Source organism: Chenopodium quinoa, unplaced genomic scaffold (genome assembly GCF_001683475.1).
Source record: "Chenopodium quinoa cultivar QQ74 unplaced genomic scaffold, ASM168347v1, whole genome shotgun sequence".
Taxonomy (NCBI): Eukaryota; Viridiplantae; Streptophyta; class Magnoliopsida; order Caryophyllales; family Amaranthaceae; genus Chenopodium; species Chenopodium quinoa.
The window spans coordinates 631,750-655,847 of NW_018742817.1; the positions used below are offsets into that span (position 1 = coordinate 631,750).

The 24,098-nt window shown below is 33.1% G+C and overlaps 1 protein-coding gene across 1 annotated transcript; it reads left to right on the plus strand.

Annotated features, from left to right (window-relative positions):
• The first annotated feature begins 5,298 nt into the window (after window positions 1–5,298).
• LOC110725918 (NEDD8-activating enzyme E1 catalytic subunit-like) lies at window positions 5,299–22,902 on the plus strand. The gene is made up of 9 exons (XM_021905383.1): window positions 5,299–5,751; window positions 5,907–6,070; window positions 16,006–16,208; window positions 17,309–17,541; window positions 17,632–17,694; window positions 17,773–17,829; window positions 18,349–18,470; window positions 18,566–18,683; window positions 22,182–22,902. The coding sequence occupies exons 1-9, from the start codon at window positions 5,590–5,592 to the stop codon at window positions 22,461–22,463; spliced, it is 1,404 nt and encodes a 467-aa protein (XP_021761075.1). The 5' UTR covers window positions 5,299–5,589; the 3' UTR covers window positions 22,464–22,902.
• The last annotated feature ends 1,196 nt before the right edge of the window (window positions 22,903–24,098 follow it).

Genomic DNA, 24,098 nt, shown 5'->3' on the forward strand with positions numbered 1-24,098 from the left:
GAATTGGGCTTATAATATATCGTTGGAAAGATCTTTGCAAGCCCCATCCAACTACACCACTATTGGACCCATATCATGGACCAACCAAACTGGATTGACTGTTTTCTTAAAATAAAGTTTTCAAAAACAGAGAGAAAAGAAAAGAAATAAAACTTTCCGCAACACTAGACCTTTCCACACTTTCGTTTCATTCGATTATGATTCGACGTGAAAGGTACTCATCACTGGGTTTGGTTTTGGGGAGACACAAATGGGTGTCTACAGTTCCATTTTTAGAAGACCGATGAAAGGTGGTAATAGTATTCCCGACAAATTTTCCATTTCTATTTATATATTTCATAATTTCTAATAATTGGTGTCGACTCTTTATTTTTTGTATGTATTTTACAATTTTGTTGTATTAATTACTCTGTATTAAACAACAATTACACATGAATTATTGTTGTACTTTATTACTTCCTTAGTTTCTTTATAGTTGCAACACTTCCCTAAAGTGAAAATGTCACAATAGTTGCAACACACTATAAAAGGAAGGTTTTTATGGTGAAAATTGTACTATTACCTTTAATTAAAGCACACCATGGCCCACTTGATTATACTCTTAACAACCTTTTAACCCCATCTTAAGTGTATTATAACATGTGAGGTCCACTTTTTAAAAATATTGTGATAAAGTGTGTGTTTGCAACTATAAAGAAACGGAGAAAGTATATAATTTAGTAAAGTACGTACGTGCATTGCATGGAAATTTAACTAGTTTCTCCTATATGGATAAGACATAGATTAGGGAAAGGAAAGAAAATTATAGAGGAATTCCCTCACCTCTCTTTTTCTTACCACTTTTTCCATCCTCACCTTTCTTTTACTTACCACTTTTTCCTTTCTCTGCCTTATCCCTTCACCATTTTCATCCAAACATAGATTTATTATGGAGTAATGTAAGTAAACAATTGGATAACAAAAAAGGAAGGAAACAAAGGGGAGGTGAAAAAGTGATGTGTCTATTTTATATAGTATTTTACCCCCGTCCCTTGGTCGTAATTAGTAGTGTTTTTGGCTCTTTAGAGCCACTTTTATTACTAATTGGTGTTTTCTAGTGTTTTCGTAGATTTGGTTGACTTTTGCAGGGATTTGTACTTTTGGAGCATTTTCCCGAGATATTATGGAGCAATCACGAGCATTGGAGAAACACGGCCAATTTTTATAGCCCAGGGCCGGTTAGAGCCATCGAACCCGTGATTAAGGGCTCGATATATCTGATACCGGGGCATTTGGACCGAGTATTCAAGACCCAAAGAGGAAACCCAGATTGGCCCGAAGAATTGGATCGTAGTCCAAATATTGGCCCAAGAGAGCCGCCTGGCCAAAAAGGCTGGCGCCCGGCCGGGTGAGGGAAGCAAAGGTCGACGCCCGAAGTCGCGCCCGGTCGGGCGCAAGAATTGTACTTGAGAGGAAAAAGGCGCGCCCGATCGGGCGCGTGTAATTATCAGGAGTTAATTTTGACGTTTAAGTTTGTTTTAGTTTAGGATTCTTACGGAGTATAAATACTTCTCCGTAAAACGAGTTTAACACTCTCTTCTTTACTCTCTTAATTATTTTCTTAGATTTTCTCTCTCTACTTAGCTTTTAGATTAGTTTCTCTCTCTTATACTTTGTTCTTAATTTGATTCTTAATTCCAGATTTATTTGGTAACGATTTCTCTTCTCTTAATCTTAGTTATTTTATTTTATTATTTTGATCATGTCTTGTTTTATTGCTTTGATTAGTTTAGTTTCTATTATGTGTGAGTAGTTCTATTTCTAGGGTTTGTGGGGATCCATAAATAATATGAAGGGGTAATTTATTGTTGTTGATTGTCAATGCTAGATTAATTTCTTATTGATTGATTTAATGCTCTGTGACTAGATTTGCGCAGATCTTTTATGCATGAGTTTAACAATATTGATTCGAGATTCGACATATGAGAATTAATGTTTAGGTCTAGTTTCAATAGGCAGGTTAATTTATAAATGGTTAAGTCGAGATTCGAAAGATGAGATTTAATACTGGTAAATTAATTGTGTGATTGTAATACGTAGCGAAAGCCCTTTACGATCTGATTAATGTATACATTGATGATTGATTATTATGTTCTACCATGGAATATTATTTATTGGTGAACCTATGCCCTAGATCAATTTATTCTTTGTCTTCTCCTTATTCTTAATCTCCGTAGTTTAGTTTTATATTTAAATTTACATATTGGTTACTTCATAATCTAGATTATATTAGTTAATTAGGAATAGAAAGACTCGTTGCTCTGTGGATTCGACCCTACTTCCCTATCTACATTAGTTAGAGGATTTAGGAATTACTTTTGATTAGGAGATACGACTTTACCCTGTCAAAAAAGAAAAAAATGGAAGAGGATGGGTGGGGAAAAGTCAATTTCATTTCTCTTCCAAATCTCTCTAATTTGGATGGATTGTGCTTAATAAAGAGAGAGGGAAAATGGATCCCTCCCTCTACTTCCCCTTCATTTCCCTAATAATAAGAGATATTGTACATCCTCTACGGGTGCTATTCGGTTTTCGGTTTGGATTTAGGCCAAATCCAATTTGATTCGAAATAAATTTTTGATTTTTAAATCCAATCCGAACCGAATTTCTCATGAATCCAATCCGATCCAATCCAAATTAAAATTCGGTTATTTGGATTTGATCCAAAAATCCAAATTAAAATACAATGCAAATTTTTTAGGGACTTAAGTGATTATAAAAATAAAAATGCAATTATAAAAAGCCTAGTCTGAAATACATAGTTCTTCTTAATTAATACGGTTATTAAAAGCATAATTTTACATAATTTATATTAATGTAATCATCAACAAAATTTTACATGATTAATGTAATGTATCCTTATTTGTAAAAGCATGGTTTCATATTTTGGTTACTTCGGTTTTTTGGTTCCAAATAAGGTTAATTCGATCCGATCTGAAAATCCGAATTTTTAAAAAAAATTCAATCTAATCCTATATGATTTATAGTTTGAATCCGATCCAAATTAATAATTCGGTTTGGATTGAATTTCGATCTTTATTCAAATAATGGACACCCCTACCATCCTCCTCCATTTTTCGTCTCTTTTTTTCCTTCCATTCTTTCTATCCAAACAAAATATAAAAATACACAATCTTTTTGATGTAAAAAGGTCATTCAACTCCTACTAAGCCCTATTCCAATGTTTGAACAAGGTCCTCTTCTTATAATTACTTACTTGTATTAATCATTCTCAATTGGGATCGTTCAAAAGTATTTTACATTTTCTATTATCCATATTTTTTAATTTTTTTTTTCTGGCTCTTCATTTTATATCTTCATCATCCCTTTCTGTTTGTAACATTTAAATAATTACATGACAATTCTTACTTTGTGGAGTATAAAATATTCTTTGATGCATTGATCAACACTAATGAAGCCAAGGTGAGAGAAAATAAAATCAATAAAAATTGCTCATCACCAGGGTTCTTGAGTGAGTCAAAGTTCCCTAAGGGTGATAATTAACAAATTTTCCTTTTTTTTAAAAAAAAAAAAAATTATTTTTAATCTTTTATTATTTGGATAAATAAGGGCTTAACATGTGTCATGTAACTTGTTATAATAAGTTGTTGGCTTTTGTTGTCATGACGTGTTAGAAGAAAAAGGAACGATTTCCCTTAAAATTGCTTAAAGGTAAATTTATTCCCTATATATATCGGTTTATTAACTTATTCCAATGATATTGTCCAAGTAGGATTAATTACTTGGTTAGACCTTTGTAATTTTTTTTTCAACATAAAACCACTAACGGTGATAGGGGTTCTACAATAAAACCGCTAACACCGCTAGCGGTTCTATTAGACAAAAGGAAGTGAAAAAGAAATTTTATGTGATATTATTTAATTATTAGAACCGCTAACTTAATGTACAGAACCGCTATCACCGTTAGCAGTTCTATGTTTAACTAGAAAAAAAAAATTAAGAAGCTCTAATCAATAAATCCTATGTGGATAACATTGTGGGATTAACTTCTCAAATCGATGCATGTAGGGAATAAATTTATGTTTGATCAATTTTTAGGGAGATCGTTCGAAGAAAAAACCCTCAAAATTGGAATTATTCTAAAATAATTAATAGTTGGGATTAATAGAAATAAATAACCCAAAATTGGGATTAATATACAAATTTTTCCTTTAAAATATCAAAAAATTAAAAGAAAAAGAAATATGTTATACATAGCCCTTAAGGCTATATATAAGCATTAAATACACAATAGAAAATCGTATAAATTTAGGAATCATAAAAATATATACACTAATTACACTGATTTACACGGTTTTTTTTTTTTTTGTCATGAATTACTAATTTCATACGATATTTAAGAGGAAATACGAGTTTATAACCTTTTGTGGTGTATATATATATAAATTATATCTAACTTTGGTTATTTGTTGTTTTCTCTCTCCTCTTTTAACTTTTTTTTGTATTTTCTAGTTTTCTCTCTCCTCCTTCAACATTTTGTTGTTTTCTCTCTCCTCTTTCAACCTTCAATTTCAATGGTGTAAAATACACTTTTATAGTATATGACGAAGGGATCAAATCCTGCATGTTTTTTTTTGGAAAAGCTTATCAACCCTTTAGGTTAACCATGGCCGTTATTTTCACTTTATTATTTGGTTTTCGTTTGTCGCCTGAAGTGATGATGCGAAGTCGAATTTAATGGAGGAAGGAAAACTCAGTTACTCTTTAAGGGTTAACCATGTCATTAATTTCTCCTTTTGTTATTATGGTTTTCATTTTAGCGGCGAAAATGGGGTCCAACGGACTTGAAAGAGAAGGTGAAAATGGGCAGAGATTGGAGGGAGAAGATTAAAGTGGTTGAGAAGAAAAAATATGAAAAAGAGGAAGAAGATGATTAATAGTAGCAAACGGAGACTTAACAGTTTTAACTTTGAAAATCTATCCAACTTGTCATAGTGCGCCACAAACAGTAAAAAAAATATATTTTGCCATTTGGTAAACATAATTTGTTTATCTAGGTTATAAAATGAGGCTTGCTCAATTTTTAATAGATTTTTTTTTTTTTTTTTTTTTTTTTGTGTTTGAAGGAGAGTGCATTTAATTGTTTATACTACCTCTGTTTCATATTATTTGCAACGATTAACAAGACAAATATCTCTAACCTATCTTTGACCACAGATATCTTTAGTATCACAAAATTATTAAAGTTAAATAATAATAATAAACTCATCAAGACGAATCAAAATAGATAAAATCAAATATTCCATCAAGAGGAGGGAGTAATACAATGTTAAGAGTTTATTGGACTAGGGGTTTTTAACAAGGCTCAGGTTCAGAATTTACCCCCATTGACAAACACAATTCGACAAGGAGCTGCCGGAAAAATACAGAGCATCCCACTGCATTTTCCCAACAGTACAATCGAGGTGAAAAAAAAAGTGATTTTTCTGAAAACCCACAAAATAAAATACTCTGTAAAAACAAACAGAAAACCCTCAAAAGCGTATAAACTAAGCCAATTATAATTCTTCGACAATCCAACCCAAATTTATGCATACTGATTTAGATAATCTTCAACTCGAGGACGCTCAGCAAGCTTGCACTGACGTTCCAATGGCGGAATCTACTGTCAACAGCCGCACCAGAGACCTTGACCGCCTTCTGCTGCGCGCCGGCCGTCTCGTCGATCCTAACTTTCAATCCTGTATTGAGGTTTGTTGCTCTCTCACCCCTTTTGGCTCTGTGATCGATAAGTTTTGATTTTGGTTTAGGCATTTTTACAAACAGTAGGTGTGCGTAAAGGTTTTGACTTTGTCTTCTTTTATGGGGTGGGTTTAATTTTCGTGGGTTTTGATTGAATTTTGCAGTTGAAGGATTTTATTCAGGATAAGGCTAGAGTTTTGGTGGTTGGTGCTGGTGGATTAGGATGTGAATTGTTGAAGGACTTGGCTTTATCGGGGTTTAAGAACATTGATGTTATTGATATGGACCGTATTGAAGTTACCAATCTCAATCGTCAATTTCTATTCAGGTTTATATTCTTGCTCATAATTCTCAACTTTATTTGATGTTTTTAATTTATTTCTATTGTGGGTTTTGTTATTAGTTTCGATGGAATTAGAATGCTTTCTTTTGAGTGCATTAGTTGTGTTGGAATTCATATTTACTGGGCAGGTTTTGGTGTAAGACTACTATTAAATGATAGGTTCGTAGTTTGTAGAATTGGGAAGATCACAAACTATACACTTCTTGCTGAGGTTTATTGATCTTTGGTAGTGCCATTGCCATCTGCATCAATACATCTTCATTTGAGTTCCATGATAGTAAAGCTTCAGTGTCTGATGCAGGGATCAACTGAATCCCGTGATTCTTAGTTTGCAGAATTGCTCACAATAGGCTTTTGATGTATGATTATGCTACCAATGACAAATTCAAACTTTTATCTTCCATATTAGTCAGAAGCTCCTGCTCCTTTCAAGGTAGAAGAATGTGTAATGAATTTTAATGCTAGAGCGAAAAGTTATCTTGTTTCCTGAATCGGCGATACGTTAAAGGTGTTCAACCGCCAAAGATTAAGCTCCTTTTTCTCAATTAGTTTTGAATTACATGACTAGGTATGGTGAAAATCCTGGGATTGTGAATTATATGACTAGGTATAGTTAAACTCTTGGGATATCAATGAGATTCAAGTTAATAATCGGATGTTGTGTGTGGATACTTGTTTAGATTTAAGTGAACTTAGAGTCCTTATAGTTAAGGCACACATTTATCTCTAGGGTACAAGGTTTCTCAACCTCAAAATATGCAATAAAGTCTATTGATGGTTGTGTAGAAACCTAGTTTCTTTCTTTCTACAAACTGTAGTTTGGGTAGACTACAAACCTTGATGACCAAATCACTAGATTGACATTTGAAGGAGGGGGTGGTCACATCGATAATGAATATTCTTTGACAATAAATTCACATATAAAATAGGCATGGATATCTATTTAACCAAAAAATTCGGCAGCAGTGTATAGTGCTTTTTGCCCTTTTACTTTTATTCTTACAAGCTAAGCGACACACGGAAATTCGTGTGTGGATATATCAGACTCGATTCTTTGTTTTTTCTTTTAAAGTGGAAGGTTTTATTTATTTATTTATTTATTTTTCTTTTCAGATGGTAGTTTTTTATTTTTATTTTATGTGGTAGTCTTCTTGTTTTGTTTTTTTTTTATTTTTTTTTTATTTTTATTTTTAAGAATTGTACCTTTTTAAAAATAAAAAAGATAAAATTGAGAGGGTATTTTGGAAAAGTGAAATTTATCGCCCAAAACCCTTTTTCCCTTTATATATAGGATATATATTTTTTATATTTACTTTTTTTTTTCTTTTCTTGTGTGTGTGTACAACACTCACTCTCTTACTTTCCTTTTGTCTTACTCTCGTCTCGTCAATTGGCGTGGAGTAAAAGGACGGAAAGGGGCGATTAAGTTGGATGTTGGATGAAAGAGGTAGTTATGAAAATTGTATTAATGGAATCATTGGTGTAATGAGTTAAAGTTAGAAGAATGGATGTTATAACAACAGATAGGTTTACTAAAGTTGTGCTCTATTGTCTTATATCCAAACAAATTTTGTTCAGACTTAGTTTCATGTGAGAAGCTTCCTTAAGGTGAGAAGGGTTAGCAATCTCAACCCTTTAAATGTAAATATCTACGGTCAAGATTTCAAGAACTAATGTGAGGATAAAAAACACGGTCAACTCTTGTAAATTAGACCAACATCTCTCTAAACTGTTTTCTCTCTCTCTTTATTTATTAAAAGCTTGTCAAGCTTCTAACCTCCATTAATGGTATCCAGCTATCCACTACTACCCTCCACTATCTTTTGAAGCTCTGAACTTTGAGATCCTTCGTCGAGCTATTTTCGGATCAATAACATGAATTTCTCTTTCATTAATTTTCTGCAATTAAAATACATCTTGATTTTTTTTTAATTATTGTGATGATTAATTGATTATGATTTCCATTATGAAGGATGAAAAATCAGAATTCATAGCTTGATACATCAGATATTGCATTGTCCAGCTAGTTAGATTGATTAATTATGATATCGAGAGACTTGATAGTGTTGTTTGTTTATCACAATTGGGAAATTATGAAGTGGAGACGTTAGGCATGTTGATTGGAGCAAAATCAAGACTATCAGAATATCAATCTTTCTTATGACTTGTAATAAAGACTATATAAATCACGACTATACTTTTGATGTATCTGCAATAATGAATTCGAAATGTATCTATTATATATTTATAATGTATCTTTAATGTATTTTCAAAGTATCTATAATATATCTATAATGTATTTTTGATGTATTTATAATGTATGTTTGATGTATCTATAACATATAACTAATGTACCTATAATACATTTTTGATGTATCTCTATTTCTCACCTTCTCACAATAAACATACTTCTCACCGGATCTCAATATATATATATATGTGTGTGTGTATATATATATATATGTATATATATGTGTATATATATGTATATATATGTGTATATATATATATATATGTATATATATATATATATATATATATATATATATATATATATATATAGGGGAAGACTCTCGTGAGAATTTTTCTTATGTGAGGACATTCTTTATGTTCTAAATCTAAATTTTTACTCGTATGTTCTAAATTTTAAATCTGATGTTCTAAATTTTTCCTTAGGTGTTCTAAATTAAATCAAATGTTCAAATTTAGTACTCACATGCTCTAAACCATAAATTAATTAAGTTTGATGTCATAAATTCTAAATAACTTGTTCCACAATTTTTACTTATATGTTCTAAATTTTAAAACGTGTGTTCTATGATTTTTAATCATATGTTCCAGATTTTAAAGCGTATGTTCAATTTTTTTACTCGTATGTTCTAAATTCTTTACTCACACTTTCTATATTCTACATCAGTTTGTTCTAAATTTTTATTCACATGTTCATAATCTTAAATCGGATGTTCTAAATTTTACTCATATGTTTAAAATTTCATATAGAAAATTTTATAAATTTTTAATAAGTTGTTCTAATTCTTAAATTAGATGTTCTAAACATATTACTCACACAAATGTTCGAAATTATTACTCATATGTTCAAAATTTTGATTTGAGTCACATGTTCTAAATTTTAACTCGCATGTTCTAAATTTTAACTCATATGTTCTAAATTTTTACTAACCTGTTCTAAATTTTAAATCAGTTCTCATATAAGTATGAATTCTCAATGGACCTATTCTCACCGGATCCCTCCCCTATATATATATATATATATATATATATATATATATATATATATATATAAAACCTTTGTTCTTTTTATTATTGCAACAATTGCATGTGGATGGCTGCACAAATTTTTAGACAGAGTTAAAGAGGGAGTTTCGGATAAAAAGATCCATGTGATTGTTAAAGAGAAGAGAAATACAAGTGGTTTTGGGTAAGGTCGTAAGGACAGACCTGTAAGGTGAACACATACCGAAAGTAAAATTGTTGCCATAGTTTTGAAACTTACTAAAATAAAGAAGTTGCAGTGATAAAAGAATAGTGGAAGTATATATGATAAAAGTTATCAGAGGCAACTCAAAAGTCAAATCTTCACAATCTCTCTAATTAATCAATTTGCAAGGTGGTAAGAGAGATTTCGTATTTCCTAGGTATCTTGGCAATCCTTCTTGATGAAAAATGCTCTATTGCAGTTTTCTAGGACTTGTTATGTTATACAAGTATTGTTTATAGTGCAAATTGTAGCTTATCTATCTCTGCATACATGCTGTGATTATCTTGTTGTAGCTATGTCCACACCATTGACGAATCATGTACATGTAATGCGGGGTGGATTCCTTGAGGAGAGGGATACTTAGGAGTGAACGATTGCAGAAGAAAGGCAGTTTTTCCATATAAAAAAAAAGGCCAGTTGAGGGTCAATCTGCCCTTAATTAGGGTCATGTGCTAACAATTAAGTCTCTACTTATCTCTTGTTTTCTTAACCTTTTGCTTTTGACTGAGAGCTGATTCCATTACCCTTTATAGTCATATACTCATTTATTTATTTTTCCCCTTGAAATGAGTTGTGACCTACTAACTAGTTTTCTCTATTTCCCATTACATGAATAACACTATCTGAGATTTTCTTTTTATTATCATTTCATTTAAAAAAAAACAAATATCATTCTTGTCTTTGAAGTCCAAATGTAAAATCTTGATACTTCTCAAAAGTTTCTTTCCCGTATCCAATACTTAACCTGTATTTGAGTTTGAGTGTCATAGCATACACATGCTCCATGATTGTCTACTCCACCCTCCGTCTTAAGAGGTTAACTTGAAAGTAGATACTAGTTATTCAAAAGGAAGGGATGAGAAAAAAAGACATAATAATAATAATTAAAAAAAAGTAGGAGTGTAGACCGTGAAAGGAGAGAGATGTAATTAAAAAACAATAGAGAATTTTCAATAAAAGGAAATGATGCACTTAGGGTTAACTAGAGAGAGTACTCTTTTTACCCTCTCATTGTTCCCCACATTACTTTGGGTTCTTTGTTCTGAATTTAGTGTTAGATAGCTGGTAGCCTAAGGGGCTATGTTACCGGGACCCAAATTGAGTTAGACATGGGTATAGATTTAGTGGATGTTTTTTTAATGCATAATGGGCTACTAGATACAACATACGGGTATTTTTTACGATTTTGGTTCATAATGAAGTGCCAAGTGTCCATATAATATTGGAGGGTGGAAAATATGTTTGAGGTGGAATAAAGAGTTCAAGTGAAATAGATGGTGCATAGGCAAAAACTAGTCTATAACTTCTTGGTGCATAAACCAAGTTAGATGAAATAATGTACTTTTGATTTTCTTTCCCTCTGGTTTGTTGGTTATAGATTATTATGGCTTAGAAATAAATCCTCTTAGGGGTTGGACATCCTGTCGAGGTAAATTTTTATCCAATAGCAATTAAATACCCAATTTAGAGAGACTCACAATGCGGGCTCTGATACCATGGTAGATTTCAAGACAGTATAAAGTGGCCCTATTTTCCCCATTATTTTAACATATTAGAGGAAAAATAAGTTTTTATTAAATTAAATATTCTCTTAGGTGAATACTGAATAATTAATTTTAGGAAATTATGTAAATAACCACCTCCAAAAAAACTCTCTTTTGTAAATAACCACCTTATTATAATTTTTTTTTTTATTTAACCACCTAACCAAAAAATAATCTGTGCATATGACCACCATTTAACAGTTCCGTTAGGAAAAATGTTAGGGGGGTCCACAAGTTTAAAAGCTACCCCCAATCCTTCTAATTTTTAATTCTCTGTATTCTTTTCAAGCACCCATCGTTAATTTCTTCAATATACCCACATTAATTCTCAAAATTCAACTAAACATACATTAGGATCCTCAATCTATTATAATCTGATTAAATCCTATTCAATTTTGCTCTTTGTATGCTTCTGTCAAAAGTTTAACTTTTTGAAGGGGAAGATGTAGTGTTGAAAGCCATTAGTGAACCTGCAATTTCAAGCCAAATAGTATTACTGTCAATTTCCAATTACATAATTACAGTGCAAACAAAAACAACTTGTTTATAAATTATAATTACCAATTTCCCGTATTTCAATTCAATATAAACCCTAACTTTCAATTTCAGAAATTAGCGACTACTTAACGCAATTACACTATGATTAACGAGTTTGAATTTTCAATTTCAGCACAATTAAATAACAATTACATACCTAATTACACCTTGTTGGCCGAATTAATCTCCTCCTACAATGTACTTGTTGCTCGGAATCGCTTTCCTTGGAGTTGAATTTTGGGAATTGCTGTTTACTTTGTAGAATTGCTCTTTCAATTTGTAGAATTGTTGTTTAGTTTAGGATGGATTTGAATTTTTGGAATTAATGTAGGTAGATTGAAGAAATTAATGGTGGGTAGTTTTTCCCTCAAAATAAAAAAAAATAAAAAAAAAAAATTGGTGGGTAAGAGAGTACAGAAAATCGAAAATTAGAAGAAGCAATTAGGGGTATCTTGTAACTTGTGGGCCTCCTTAACAGTTTTCCTAACAGAACTGTTAAGTGGTGGTCATATGCACAATTTATTTTTTGGTTAGGTTGTTAAATAAAAAAAAAAAATTATAATAAGGTGGTTATTTACAACAGAGAGTTTTTTAGAGGTGGTTATTTACAAAATTTCCTTAATTTTAAAAAGCGCGGAAAATTGCATCCACTTTTGGATATATGGCGTGTATCAAATCTCAAAAAACCAATCTCAAAAAACCACAATTTGTTTTTGAAACAACTTACTTTATATGTAATTAATGTTTAAATTGACAAAAGGAAGCACGATTTATTACCAGCCTCGAAGTGAAAAAAAGTACTTATTATAGACTTAAAGTGAAACAAATCTTACGATCAAAATGAATAATAATTAGAGAGAAAAGCAAACATTTTAGCTCACTAGCTCTTTGAACTTGTTAGGCGTTCTACTAAAACATCAGTAATTTATATGATGAATATTATCATTAACACAATTTATTCACTATAGATAAAGTTATAAGCTTAGTGGCTTTACCAACCCACTTCATGTCAAGTCCTCACCATCATACACAAAATCATCATCATTGTCACCTATTCTCTTAATTAGTCACTTGACAGAATGGGATCAATGGTGTCTTTTCTTGTGTATCGACACAGCAAAGCTGTCATAAAGACCATGTCATCAAATCGACTTTGTGACAAATTGGTTTGTCTTCTTTATGTTGTGAAAAATAAAGATTCTAAGTTACATCACCCATGAAATATTATCATATTTTAAAGTAAATTGACAACAGGCTACTTACAAGCTTAAAAACTCCTCGATTTTTCCCACAAGCAGTAGCTCTCCAAGTCCTAAGAACCTTTGTGACAAAACTTTCGAGGTTGGGACTTGAAGATCTATAGCAAGACCAACACTCTGATATTGAAAGTAAAGTAAAAAGTTAATCTTTATGTTCCTTTTGAGATAGAAAACTTCGATTTCCTTTATAAAATTGTAACAGTTATTACCTGATGATTTGGTGTTCATTTGTGTAAAGTGTAATAGACTAAGATTGATTGAACAAGCTTGCTATATAATTAAGAGAAGGATGGATAATTCATTGATTGACTAAGTGAAAGGTTTACAAAAGCAGTAGCTCAAGGCTACCAATCTCCTAGCAACTTGAGGTTACAACTCTCTAATGTATTCTTACTCAATTTCTGGATACTCTCTTTGCTGCACAAACTACAATACTTATACTAGGATTACTAATGGTCAAAGTTGACCTTAAGGCTAACATTTGACTACTTGACATAAATAGAAAAACCATAAGAAACATAATAGAAACAGATTGCTTTCTTTCCTTCTCTTCTTCTTAATTAATTTTGTCCTCTGCTTAATTGGAGTTGTCTTGATGCCTTGAAATGCTCCTTGCTGTTGCTGCCGTTTACTGTTGCTCTGGCTGCTTGACCTTTCTTCTATCATAGACCCGATTAGGCATTTGTCTTATTGTCATATAATAGCGAAAGAGAGTGGGGGATTTAGAATGAATTCAACTTTCAAAGTATCTTGTCTTAGTGTTCCACATTCAGAAAAACCTCGCAATGCAATCATACAAAGCTTTCTCAACTTCCTCACAACCTACTTGATTGGGATTATCACACCGCAGTGCACTTCCACTTTGATCAGCTCATGGTCTTTGGCGCTAGAATTAATTGAGTAAATTATTGTAAAGATGGGATCTGTTAGGAATTTTTGAAAATGAGAAAAAAAAAATGAGACAGGTATAGAGTTTATTTAATGATTAGAGATGTGAGAGGATAGTGATAATATAGTAAGAGTGGGGACTATGGGAGGAGAGAAATATAATAAATACCAATAGAAGATTTCTAAAAAAGAAGCGATCGCTTTAAAAAGGTCAATGCTCCTTATAAAACGTAGAGAGTATAGAATTCTGGATTTAGATAATATCCGACTTGTGCAAAGATTGATGAAGTAGATAATTCCAGCCTTTGACTAATGTAAAGATTTGGGCAAGCTAACTTGACTATGATTTCATTGGTAGTGTCATGTAAGTACCAACTATCAAACTCTGATGAAATAGAACTTGCTTCTCTTCTCAAGAATCACTTAGTTTTCATTTAGAGCACTCCTCAACTTACTTTTGTAAAGGCTCCTAATTATTTATAGAGATACTAGAAGTATTTAATTGTGAATTTTTATTTAAATTATTTTTTTGTAATGTGGTTAGGTTCTCCTCTTCACTTGAAATTTTGTAAGTTGATTGAACATTTGAACATAAATCTTTTTTGGACTTGTTTGAACAGTTCCGATTCTCTTAGAGTGATCCTACTGAATCTATGTGAACTCATATAACTTATTTGAATGTTTATTATTCTTGAACTTTTAAATAAATTGTCGAAAACTTAAAATTTTGGTAGAAAAGATGAACGAAATTCAATTGAATTAAATTCAATTGAATTTTGCATGCTTATGTGCGTCTGACTTTTAAATTTTAGTAAGCAAGCAAAATATCACGGCTAGGGTCCTAATCAACAAGGGCATAGAGGCTGTCTACCTCAATAGTCCCTTAATAACTTGATGATGTTGACACTAACAAAAAAGCTCTTTATAACAATCTATATGAAAGTTGAGAAATCCTTGATTGAAAGGTTTTGAGAAGTGAAATGGACTGTAAATATATTGGAGGGGGAAAGAGGCATATATTTCTTTGGACAATGGACAGGGAAGCATATTAACACATTGAATCTTCTAATGGGCATTTTTTTAATGTCCGTGCATTTTTTTAGTATAATATTAAAATTCATGTTTGTCTATTGTGGTAGATGTCGTTGAGAAAGAGACTATAGCTATTCTCCCTCTCCAGTGGCCGAAAACCTTTTCTTTGCTTCTCAGCCATGGCCCCATGAATATAAACCTTAAATAATCACTTGAAAAACAGAACCTGATTAGAGATGGGCTTCGTGCATAATAATGAAACAAATTGACAGAGAGGCCATTATAAAATAGTTTACCTATGTATGTGGAATTTATAGGAGGCGGTGCAGTTTTATTACACTATTTCGCTACTTAGTGACATGAAACTTCGCTTATATAGTGCTTTGATCCTTTATATTCCTTCGTTACTCAATCTTCCTAATCTGTAATATTCTTAAGACACATTCTCTTATATAGTGCTTTGATCCTTTATATTCATTCGCTACTTAATTTTCCTAATCTGTAATATTCTTAAGCCATCCTTGTTTTTTGGGGGCTAGGGCTGGTTAATAAGCTAACATAGATCTACATTAATATCTCCATGTTTGGTAACTTAAGCTGACCAGTCTGTTGTTAATTAATTGTTTGCAATTTTATGCTTATATGTGGCACTTTGATAAATACAATTACAAATAGGATAAATGGATAGTAACAAAACATACGACTCTTAACGTAGAACTGTTTGTAGCTTTATATTACATGTTAACTTTGGAACTGAACTAGTAGATAAAGTGAATTGTAGCTTGGGATTCTTTTATGTGCTGAAAGTTAATCCTGTATATTTGGTTAGAATTGCACAACCAAGTTGGCAGACTCAGCAACTTTTCACTGTCCAGACTCCAGATAGAATAACAGCGATGGAAAAATATTTGAGTTTTAGCATTCAGGCTGAAATTTGCTGGAAATAATTGTACAATATTATCTCTTCCTAACGCTTCTCCTAAAGCTGCTTTTGTTTTGCTTATTATCTTATGATGATTACTGAATTAAGTCCAATCTCTATTCTAGGATGGGGCAATACAGATGTTTACAAGGCCTTATTTTAATATTGCACCTGTTATAACACTAAAGTCCATGAATTCTGTCGAATTAAAATATTTAATTCATCTCCTTTCTACTCAGGCTTGAAGATGTGGGGAAGCCGAAGGCTGAGGTTGCTGCAAAACGTGTAATGGAAAGAGTTAGTGGTGTCAAAATTATTCCGCACTTTTGTCGGATAGAGGATAAGAATATTGATTTCTACAATGATTTCATAATAATTGTTCTTGGGCTAGACTCTGTTGAAGCAAGGAGCTATATAAATTCAGTAGCTTGCAGTTTTCTAGGTATGTTCCTTTCATCTTTGTAATTTTTATCTGCTCACAGAAGATTTAACAGCTACCTTGCTATGCCCTATGCTGACCTTTTTTTTTGTTTTGTTTTTTTTCCCCCACTCTCGTATATGCTGATCGTAAATTTGTAATCATCTATTTGTTTGTTGTACCTTCCTTTCTACCCAAATCTCGAACTCTGATAATGAGATCAAAATCTTATTATTTTTTTTATTTCTATCTAATTATAGGAAATGATTAGTTACATGTTGAAAATTATGTTATTGATAATAATTATTTTGGATTATATTCTAGTGAATCCTTTATTGAATTTCTTTTGAGATTAGAGGAGAAGTTACGAAATCAAATCTCTTTGTAAGAGGTAATCAATCATGAAAGCCTTGGACTGGAGTACATACATATGGACCACAAAAGAATGCATGTATTTCAGATACTATGTATTTAGTTTTCAGGAGTGGAGAGGAAAGGAGATTATAGTTGGCTAGGGCTAGCCTTTGTAGTTATTATGCAAACTCCATCATGTTCTGTTTCTGTTATGTAGTTAAGTTTGGCCTCCTATTCTTTCATGATAGCTGTTGTCTTAATTATCTTACAATAATTATCTAACTGCAGCTTATAAAAGAGTCATATTGCTATTTGTTCGTAAGGAAAGTGGGCTCTGTAATGTCGGGAAATGGTATGTATAGCAACCTGTACAGCTAACATATGTGAAAAGGCTGAGAAATTTAGTGAGTGTGATGGTTCAGGAAAGTCATTTGTTGTTGGTTTTAACGTTGAGTGTGACCCTTATTTTGGGACTAAGGCTTTGTTGTTGTTGTTGTGGCCCTTAATTTGTTGGGCATTTAACTCTGTAGAATTTATTTTGTTGTCTCTGCTGTTGACTTTTAAAGTCTCTTCTATAGAGACAAGTGTTAGATAATTATCACAGTTTGAAATTCTCTTGCTTCCTGAAGTGGAAGAATTCTTCTGATGGTTGCTTACTGGTCATCAACAACTATATATACTTGCTGGAATTTATTTGTGGCCTATTTATCTAATGTGATGTTTTTGCTTCTTAATACCTATGCTTATAGTGGCGTTTTTTGTTGCTACAGAGTATGATGAGAATGAAAATCCAATAGATGCGACTGTTAAGCCTATGGTGGATGGTGGAACTGAAGGTTTTAAGGGTCATGCTAGAGTAATCATACCAGGAATGACACCTTGTTTTGAATGTACCATCTGGCTTTTCCCTCCGCAAGTCAAGTTTCCGTTGTGCACTCTTGCAGAGACGCCTAGAACTGCTGCTCATTGTATAGAATATGCCCATTTAATTAAATGGGATGAGGTTGCAAACTTGTTCATTCTCATCTTTTGGATCTTTGTACTCCACCTCATGATTTTGTTGGTGTAATTGGACATTTTGATCAATGTGCAGATTCATAGTGGCAAAACTTTTGATCCTGATGATCCTGAAGATATGCAATGGGTCTATAAAGAGGTGGATTAGGTTTACCCATTTTTAAATTGATTAGAGATTATATCTCTTCTTTTGTCTGAACTTTCTTGTACTTTGTAGGCTCTCAAGCGTGCTGAGCTTTTTGGCATTCCTGGAGTCACATATTCTCTGACACAGGTATGTGGGCTTTTAAAGGAAGGAAGAGCGGGAAGAAAAAGGGGAGGGAAGGGAGAAGTCTAACTTCTTTACCCCTTTTCCATATTGTTGCTTTTCTTTTGTTTTTGTTGCCCAAAATGAACGTTTGGTATATTCTGTGCCTTAGTTTAGAACAGGACCACAGTAAAAAAAAATAAAAAATAAAAAATTTACCCGGTATATCCATTCTCCACTGTATCTATACGTTCTTTTTCTAAGTTTATTGCCGAGTGACAACTACTCACTATTGTTTCCAACCCTTCTTCCCTGTGAAAAATATGGAAGTGGCTGCCCACTAAGAAGGAGCTTCTTTTTTTTTTTTTGTATAGTTTATCAGTTTGTGATGACACCTTCCTGTCTCGTTAAATTAGACTTGTTTTTTGAGGAACTGCAATTTCAAAATGTACTAGTTCTCTCTCCTTCCTCGCTCAAAAAAGGAGTCTTTGGTCTTAATATCAGGATTGTGTTTGTGTAACTGGTATTTGCTCTAATTATTTTCAGGGAGTTGTAAAAAATATTATACCAGCTATTGCTTCGACTAATGCTATTATATCAGCTGCTTGCGCACTAGAAACACTGAAGATTGTATCTGGATGCAGTAAAACCATGGACAATTATTTGACGTGCGTTCTACATTCCCCTTTTTTTCTAAATATATTTTGTGTTCAATTTATTGAATTACATGCGTCTTACTTGTAACATGTTATGATTATTGCAGGTTCAATGGAGTTGAAGGTCTACACACTCAAGTGACACACTTTGATAAGAACATCGATTGTATTGTTTGTGGTCCTGGAGTTCATATGGAGTTGGATACTTCTTGCACTCTGCAGAAGGTTTATTCGAAATATTTCTCATCACCTTTAAGTACTTTCCTTTACTGTGAAGTTCATGATGTTGGGTTCCATGTCTTTATTGTGTGACTGTCTGAATGCTGATATGATGGCTTCCATTAGGCAATGGGACAATTAAGGTTATTTTCCCATTTGCATACCCACTTACAAGTTTCATAGTGCCATCTGCAATGTGTACAAACCCCACATTGGTGGCTACAAAATAGGATACAGGTCTGCCTCACTACCCGTTTGAACATTTGTTACTCATCCATCTGTCCACCTGCTCTAATTATAGTATACAATATCTTCTCCACCACAATCCAATAGGAAAAAAAAGTTTGCATAAGCTGTGCAATTCATGCATGTCATAGTGTATGAGCTCTTGCTTTGGTTATGATCTATTAGTATACTTCAATACTATAAAAATAAGGTCGGGCAACTGGGTAGAGGTATGTTCATTCATTACTTAATACGTAGTACTTGACTTACCCGCATAGCCACCCAAATATGGTGCAATATCCCTATTGAGAGTGACCTTGTGTTAGCTCTAGATTGTTTGTGTACCTAGGTCCCAGTTTTTTCATTAATGTGGGAAGAAGATGATAGAAGACTTAATAAAGGAATATTACAAGTTTTTATAAATGGGATGTAGTTTAGAGAAAGAGATTTTTACTCAGAGTTTAGTTGGGTTATCTTTCTCACAATTCGGGGGTTCTATCTTTGACAATCTTAACAGTCGATAGTCCCTTTGTGGAGGGTAGACATTTTTGGACTCGTTCTTGTGGCTAATTAGGTGGTAAATGATGCTTAATTGACGGAGCATGCCTATGAAGGTCATATTATTGAATAAGTTAAAATTAATGTAGATTAGATAATGACATAGAAGTATTGAATCTTTGTGAAGGAAGTGGATAAGTGGCTGCTTTTTCTTACTTGTCAGTTGGTCTTTGTGAAGGATCAGTTTAAGAGTTTATTTGGGGCATAACACTGAGGGATTCTCATCATATTTCCCTTTTTGGTTCATCTTTCAAATCGATTTTATTTGGTTTCTCTACATGCATTGCCAGGTTTTATAATCAAAAGCATCTCCCAATCTTGTTGGGATTTTGGTTGTTTTGAGTCCTGACATCATTCAAGGGAAATCTTGTATCATTAAGCCCCCTTCTATTGTCCCCCTAATGGATTTGTAAGTCACCAAGAACCTGTTGCTTACCTAGTTTTTTTTGAGTGGTTGTAGAGTAGCTATGATTAGAAATAGAGGTGGGGGTATCTTATGGGTTAGCCATTAATATTGTAAGCTTAATTCTTGGTGGTTTGATTTCTGGGGAAGAAGAAGAAATGGTGGGTAAGTCGTTATGGTGACAGCCACTCATACTGTGTTCCTCGTGGCATAATGAAAAGCTATTATGGACTTCTGCTTGAAGAAATTTTTCAGTCATGGGAACTTGTATCCCTGCTAGTTGCTGTTAACTAATGATCAACGGTAGTGCTGGGATAGTTAATGAAATTGATTTTGATGGGTCCTTAAGTTTTTTCCTTTCTCCTTTACTACAGATGCTTAGTTTTTGTAAAGATTATATCTTATACAGTTTTAATTACTGGGAATTGTCTCCCCTCTTTCCTTTTTTATTTTTTTAATTTTTTTTTTTTTTTTTATTAATATTTGTGTGTGTTGATTATGAGTTTGTTTTTTTTTTTCTTTAAACCAAATTGTTTGCCTACCTTTTGAGATACGGAGTAACTCTTATAAATAATGTTCGGACAAATGTAGCCTCTAAAATATTTATTTACCTATTTTCCCTCAATAATGTTAAATGCCTATTTTTTTTTGAACTCTAAAGAATAGTGTGCGGTCATTTAAACCCTTTATATATATATATATATATATATATATATATATATATATATATATAAAATTCACTCTGTTGAACCGCTTTTATTACAATTTTCAATAAAAACTTCATTCACTTGCCCCTATTTCACAATATAATTATATCATCCAAAAACTCTTTACACTGTGTATCCACATGCGTTATGCGTTTTATGTAAGGAAAGGAGGGAATAGTGTACTGAATTTCCAAATTTTGCCTATTGTTTGGGACTTCTCCATATGAGAATGTTTTTCTAATTTTATCTCAAGTTGGAAATATTATTAGGTTTATATGAAGTTCAGTTGTTACCAGATTGTATATATTGCATCAATGATACAAATTTTACACTTTTTTAATCGATTAATGTAAAAAGTACTTTTAATTAATCACCATTGAACTATACAAGGGTACAAGCATAATTAGATATGTGATCTTTGTCTTCTATCTTTGACTTTATGTGGTAAACACTTTACAAAAGCGAAAATTATAAATGTGCCCAAAAACTAGTTTCAAAGACATCAACTTATTTTAATTATTATTTTGATAACATCTGCTTCCTCAATTTTTTTTTTCTTATTTTTTATTTTTTTTATGTACCCATTTGATTTTGGGGATTGAGGAAAATATGTTATTGGATAGGGTGGTGTGGAGGGATAAATTCACGTCAACGAAATGTCGTGATTATATATATACTTGTTATATTTATTTACGTATTTAATTTGAATACATGGAATAATCACTTTTGGTTCATGTAGCCCCACTTATGGGATTAAAGCTTGGATTGATTGATTTAATTTTATTATGTTAGCCCACTAATGTTTTATAAATTGTATTGTTTTCCTTTGTTAAATTTTGCTTAAACCTTTATGTTTTTTTACTTAACCACTTTTGTAAAACTTTCTTGAATTTTATTTTGGCTCTCTTTAACCCCCCCCCTTTAATTTTTCTTAAATGCTCTTTTGTTTACTCACTTCACTCACCTTCTTCAAAGTCTTTCAATTGATTATTTTTGTTATGTTATTTTCTTTAAATTGTAAGATTCCTTTTGACAATTCATGTTAGCCGACCACAACCATTTTGGGACTAAGGCTTTGTTGTTGTTGTTGTACCCATTTTTATCGCATTTTTATGTGCGCTTTCGTAATTATCAATATCTTTATTTCCTTACTATCAAAGTTGTAAAAATTACCTTTTAGAAACTACATATTGAGCAGATTTTAACCAGACAGAATTTGTGAAGACTGTAGTAAATGTGTACATCTTTTGGAAACAGGAATACAAACTTTGACTTATCATTTGAATAGGACAGTTCTAGGTGGAGTGGCTAGTTCTTTTTCACGCTGTAGAATTGCAAGGATTATGAATCTACGATCATGCTTGTCCGTAGAGTAGATTAACTGTTTGCTTGTGCACACTTGCATTGTCTAGCACAAACCATGAACATTTCTGCTTGGTTTGGAACCTGTCATTAAATTGCTTGATTAAAGGGGGAGAGAGGGAGGGGGGGGGGGGGTTGGATATTGTGATTCCAATGAACTAGAGTATTGTTCCTTCCCTTTGCTGTCTTGTTGTATCTTGAAATGGGTGCTTAGGCTAACTTTTTTCTCATGGTTCTATGGTGCAACAGTTCCTTGAACTACTTGAGAAGCATCCGAAGCTGCATTTGTCAAAAGTCAGTGTAATTTTCGAAGGGCAAAATCTGTACATGCAGGGACCACTCGAACAGGAGACGCGATCAAATCTATCAAAAACATTATTTGACTTGATGGGAAGAGTTCCCAGTGGCACTGTTCATGTGAATGGCACATCTAGCAAGAACGACAAGAAAACATCTGGGTTAAGAAAATTACGTGTTTTCTTCAAGGGAGCCGATGGGATGACAGATATGGATACCGCTGGTGGTGCATAGTTACATTGATTTTATATGGTAGATAATATGTGAACTATATCTTGTTACCATCCTCTTCCTGCGCCAAATTCAATTTTTGTCCATTGATCGATGTAATCAGGACCTTTGGAGCCCTGACCATCATTTTTTTGGCTGGGTAGAGCTTATGCTTGGGGGTGGTACTTAACTACTATTCTGCCATTTTACTTTTAGAAGGGGTAGATTTCATAGCTGCTTAATCTGTATGCCGTTCACGGAAAGAGCCTTAGGTAGGTTGGTTCTTCCGTTATGTTGCTGGCAACAGGCTTTTGGCTGCTTGTTGCATTTCCTTCTAAAGTAGTGGGACTAGTGAACATCTGATCAACAAACTCATCTACTAGATTGATATCTGTACATCATTTTGGTACTTGTTTGGGGTGTTTTTAATAATTTTAGCAGTTGTTTCTCTTTGTTGCACTGCCACAGATGCTTTTTTTGTTCTGCCGTGACTTCTGGAGCTCCAGTGAGGTTTTGGATTCAAGAAAAGATGGGAGTGATTTCAACAGGGTCTTTTATTATTCTTTTGAAAAGTTAAAAGGAGAGGAACTTAGGGGTAATTTGGTTGGAGGTATTCATCAAAGGGAAAGGGAATCGATTTCCCTTGTTCCCTTTGATGTTTGTTAGGCCTTTTTTTCTATTCCCTTTGCCCTCATTCCCAGAGTCTTCTAAGTTGATTCCCCACCCCCACTAGGCTTTTTCATTCCTTTCCCAGCCACCACTATACCACCACCCTTTTACCCTAACCCCACCTCACAACTGAACCACCTAGCCCCCTCCTCTTTCCCATGCCGCCCCCCCCCCCCCCCCGAACCACCATCTTTAATCCGAAACCCCCCTCCCCCCATCCCTCTCTAGATAGACCATTCTGTGCGGCTAAAACCTCTCTCCACGTGCATCTTTAGTCAGTTGATGGTAGTTATCAATTGTATGGTGGTTGCGTTCCTTGTCAAATTTATATCTTCAGTCAATTGTGCAACCATTGCTAAGCTCTCTCAACGACTAGGGTTTTGAGGGTGGGGAGGGGGGTGGCTGTAAGGTAGGTGAGGAGAGGGGTGGCGATGGGTTGCATTTTGCACAATCGTCGGAGCAAGAGGGAAAGAAGAAGTGAATTAGTAGTGTTGTGGTGGTAGTGAATTCTTTTGTCGTTTAAAACAAACAACAATGTAAAACAAAGGGAGTTTCATTCTATTCTTCTCTTGTTTGTTTGTTTAAGTATTTCTACATTATTTTGGTCCAAAATTCAACAAATCCAGTTAAGGTTGATCTTATAAGAATGAATTGTCAATTAAATTTATATAATCTCTCCGTGTTTTAATAAGCGTTACACTTATCAAATCTGATCGTGTTTTAATAAGTGCTACACTTATCAAATCTGATCGTGTTTTAATAAGTGCTACACTTTCTTATTTGGCAAAAAACTACATTTAAATATTATATCTCACTCATCTCATGGTCCCCACTAATTCCACGACTACTTATCTTTCCTCTCACATTCATTACTTTTCAATAAATTATTAATCCCATTATCTTTCTTTTACAATTTTTTAACATTTCAACTACCTCACTCACCTCTTTTTTTTTTTACTACCTCCGTTACAGGTTATGTACAACGATTTG

Excerpts from the sequence above, each read along its gene's own strand:
- LOC110725918 (XM_021905383.1), top strand. The coding sequence starts at position 5,590 with ATGCATACTGATTTAGATAATCTTCAACTCGAGGACGCTCAGCAAGCT. Across the intron at positions 6,071-16,005 it reads AATCGTCAATTTCTATTCAG|GCTTGAAGATGTGGGGAAGC; the intron begins GTTTATATTCTT and ends CTTTCTACTCAG. Across the intron at positions 17,542-17,631 it reads ATTTAATTAAATGGGATGAG|ATTCATAGTGGCAAAACTTT; the intron begins GTTGCAAACTTG and ends ATCAATGTGCAG.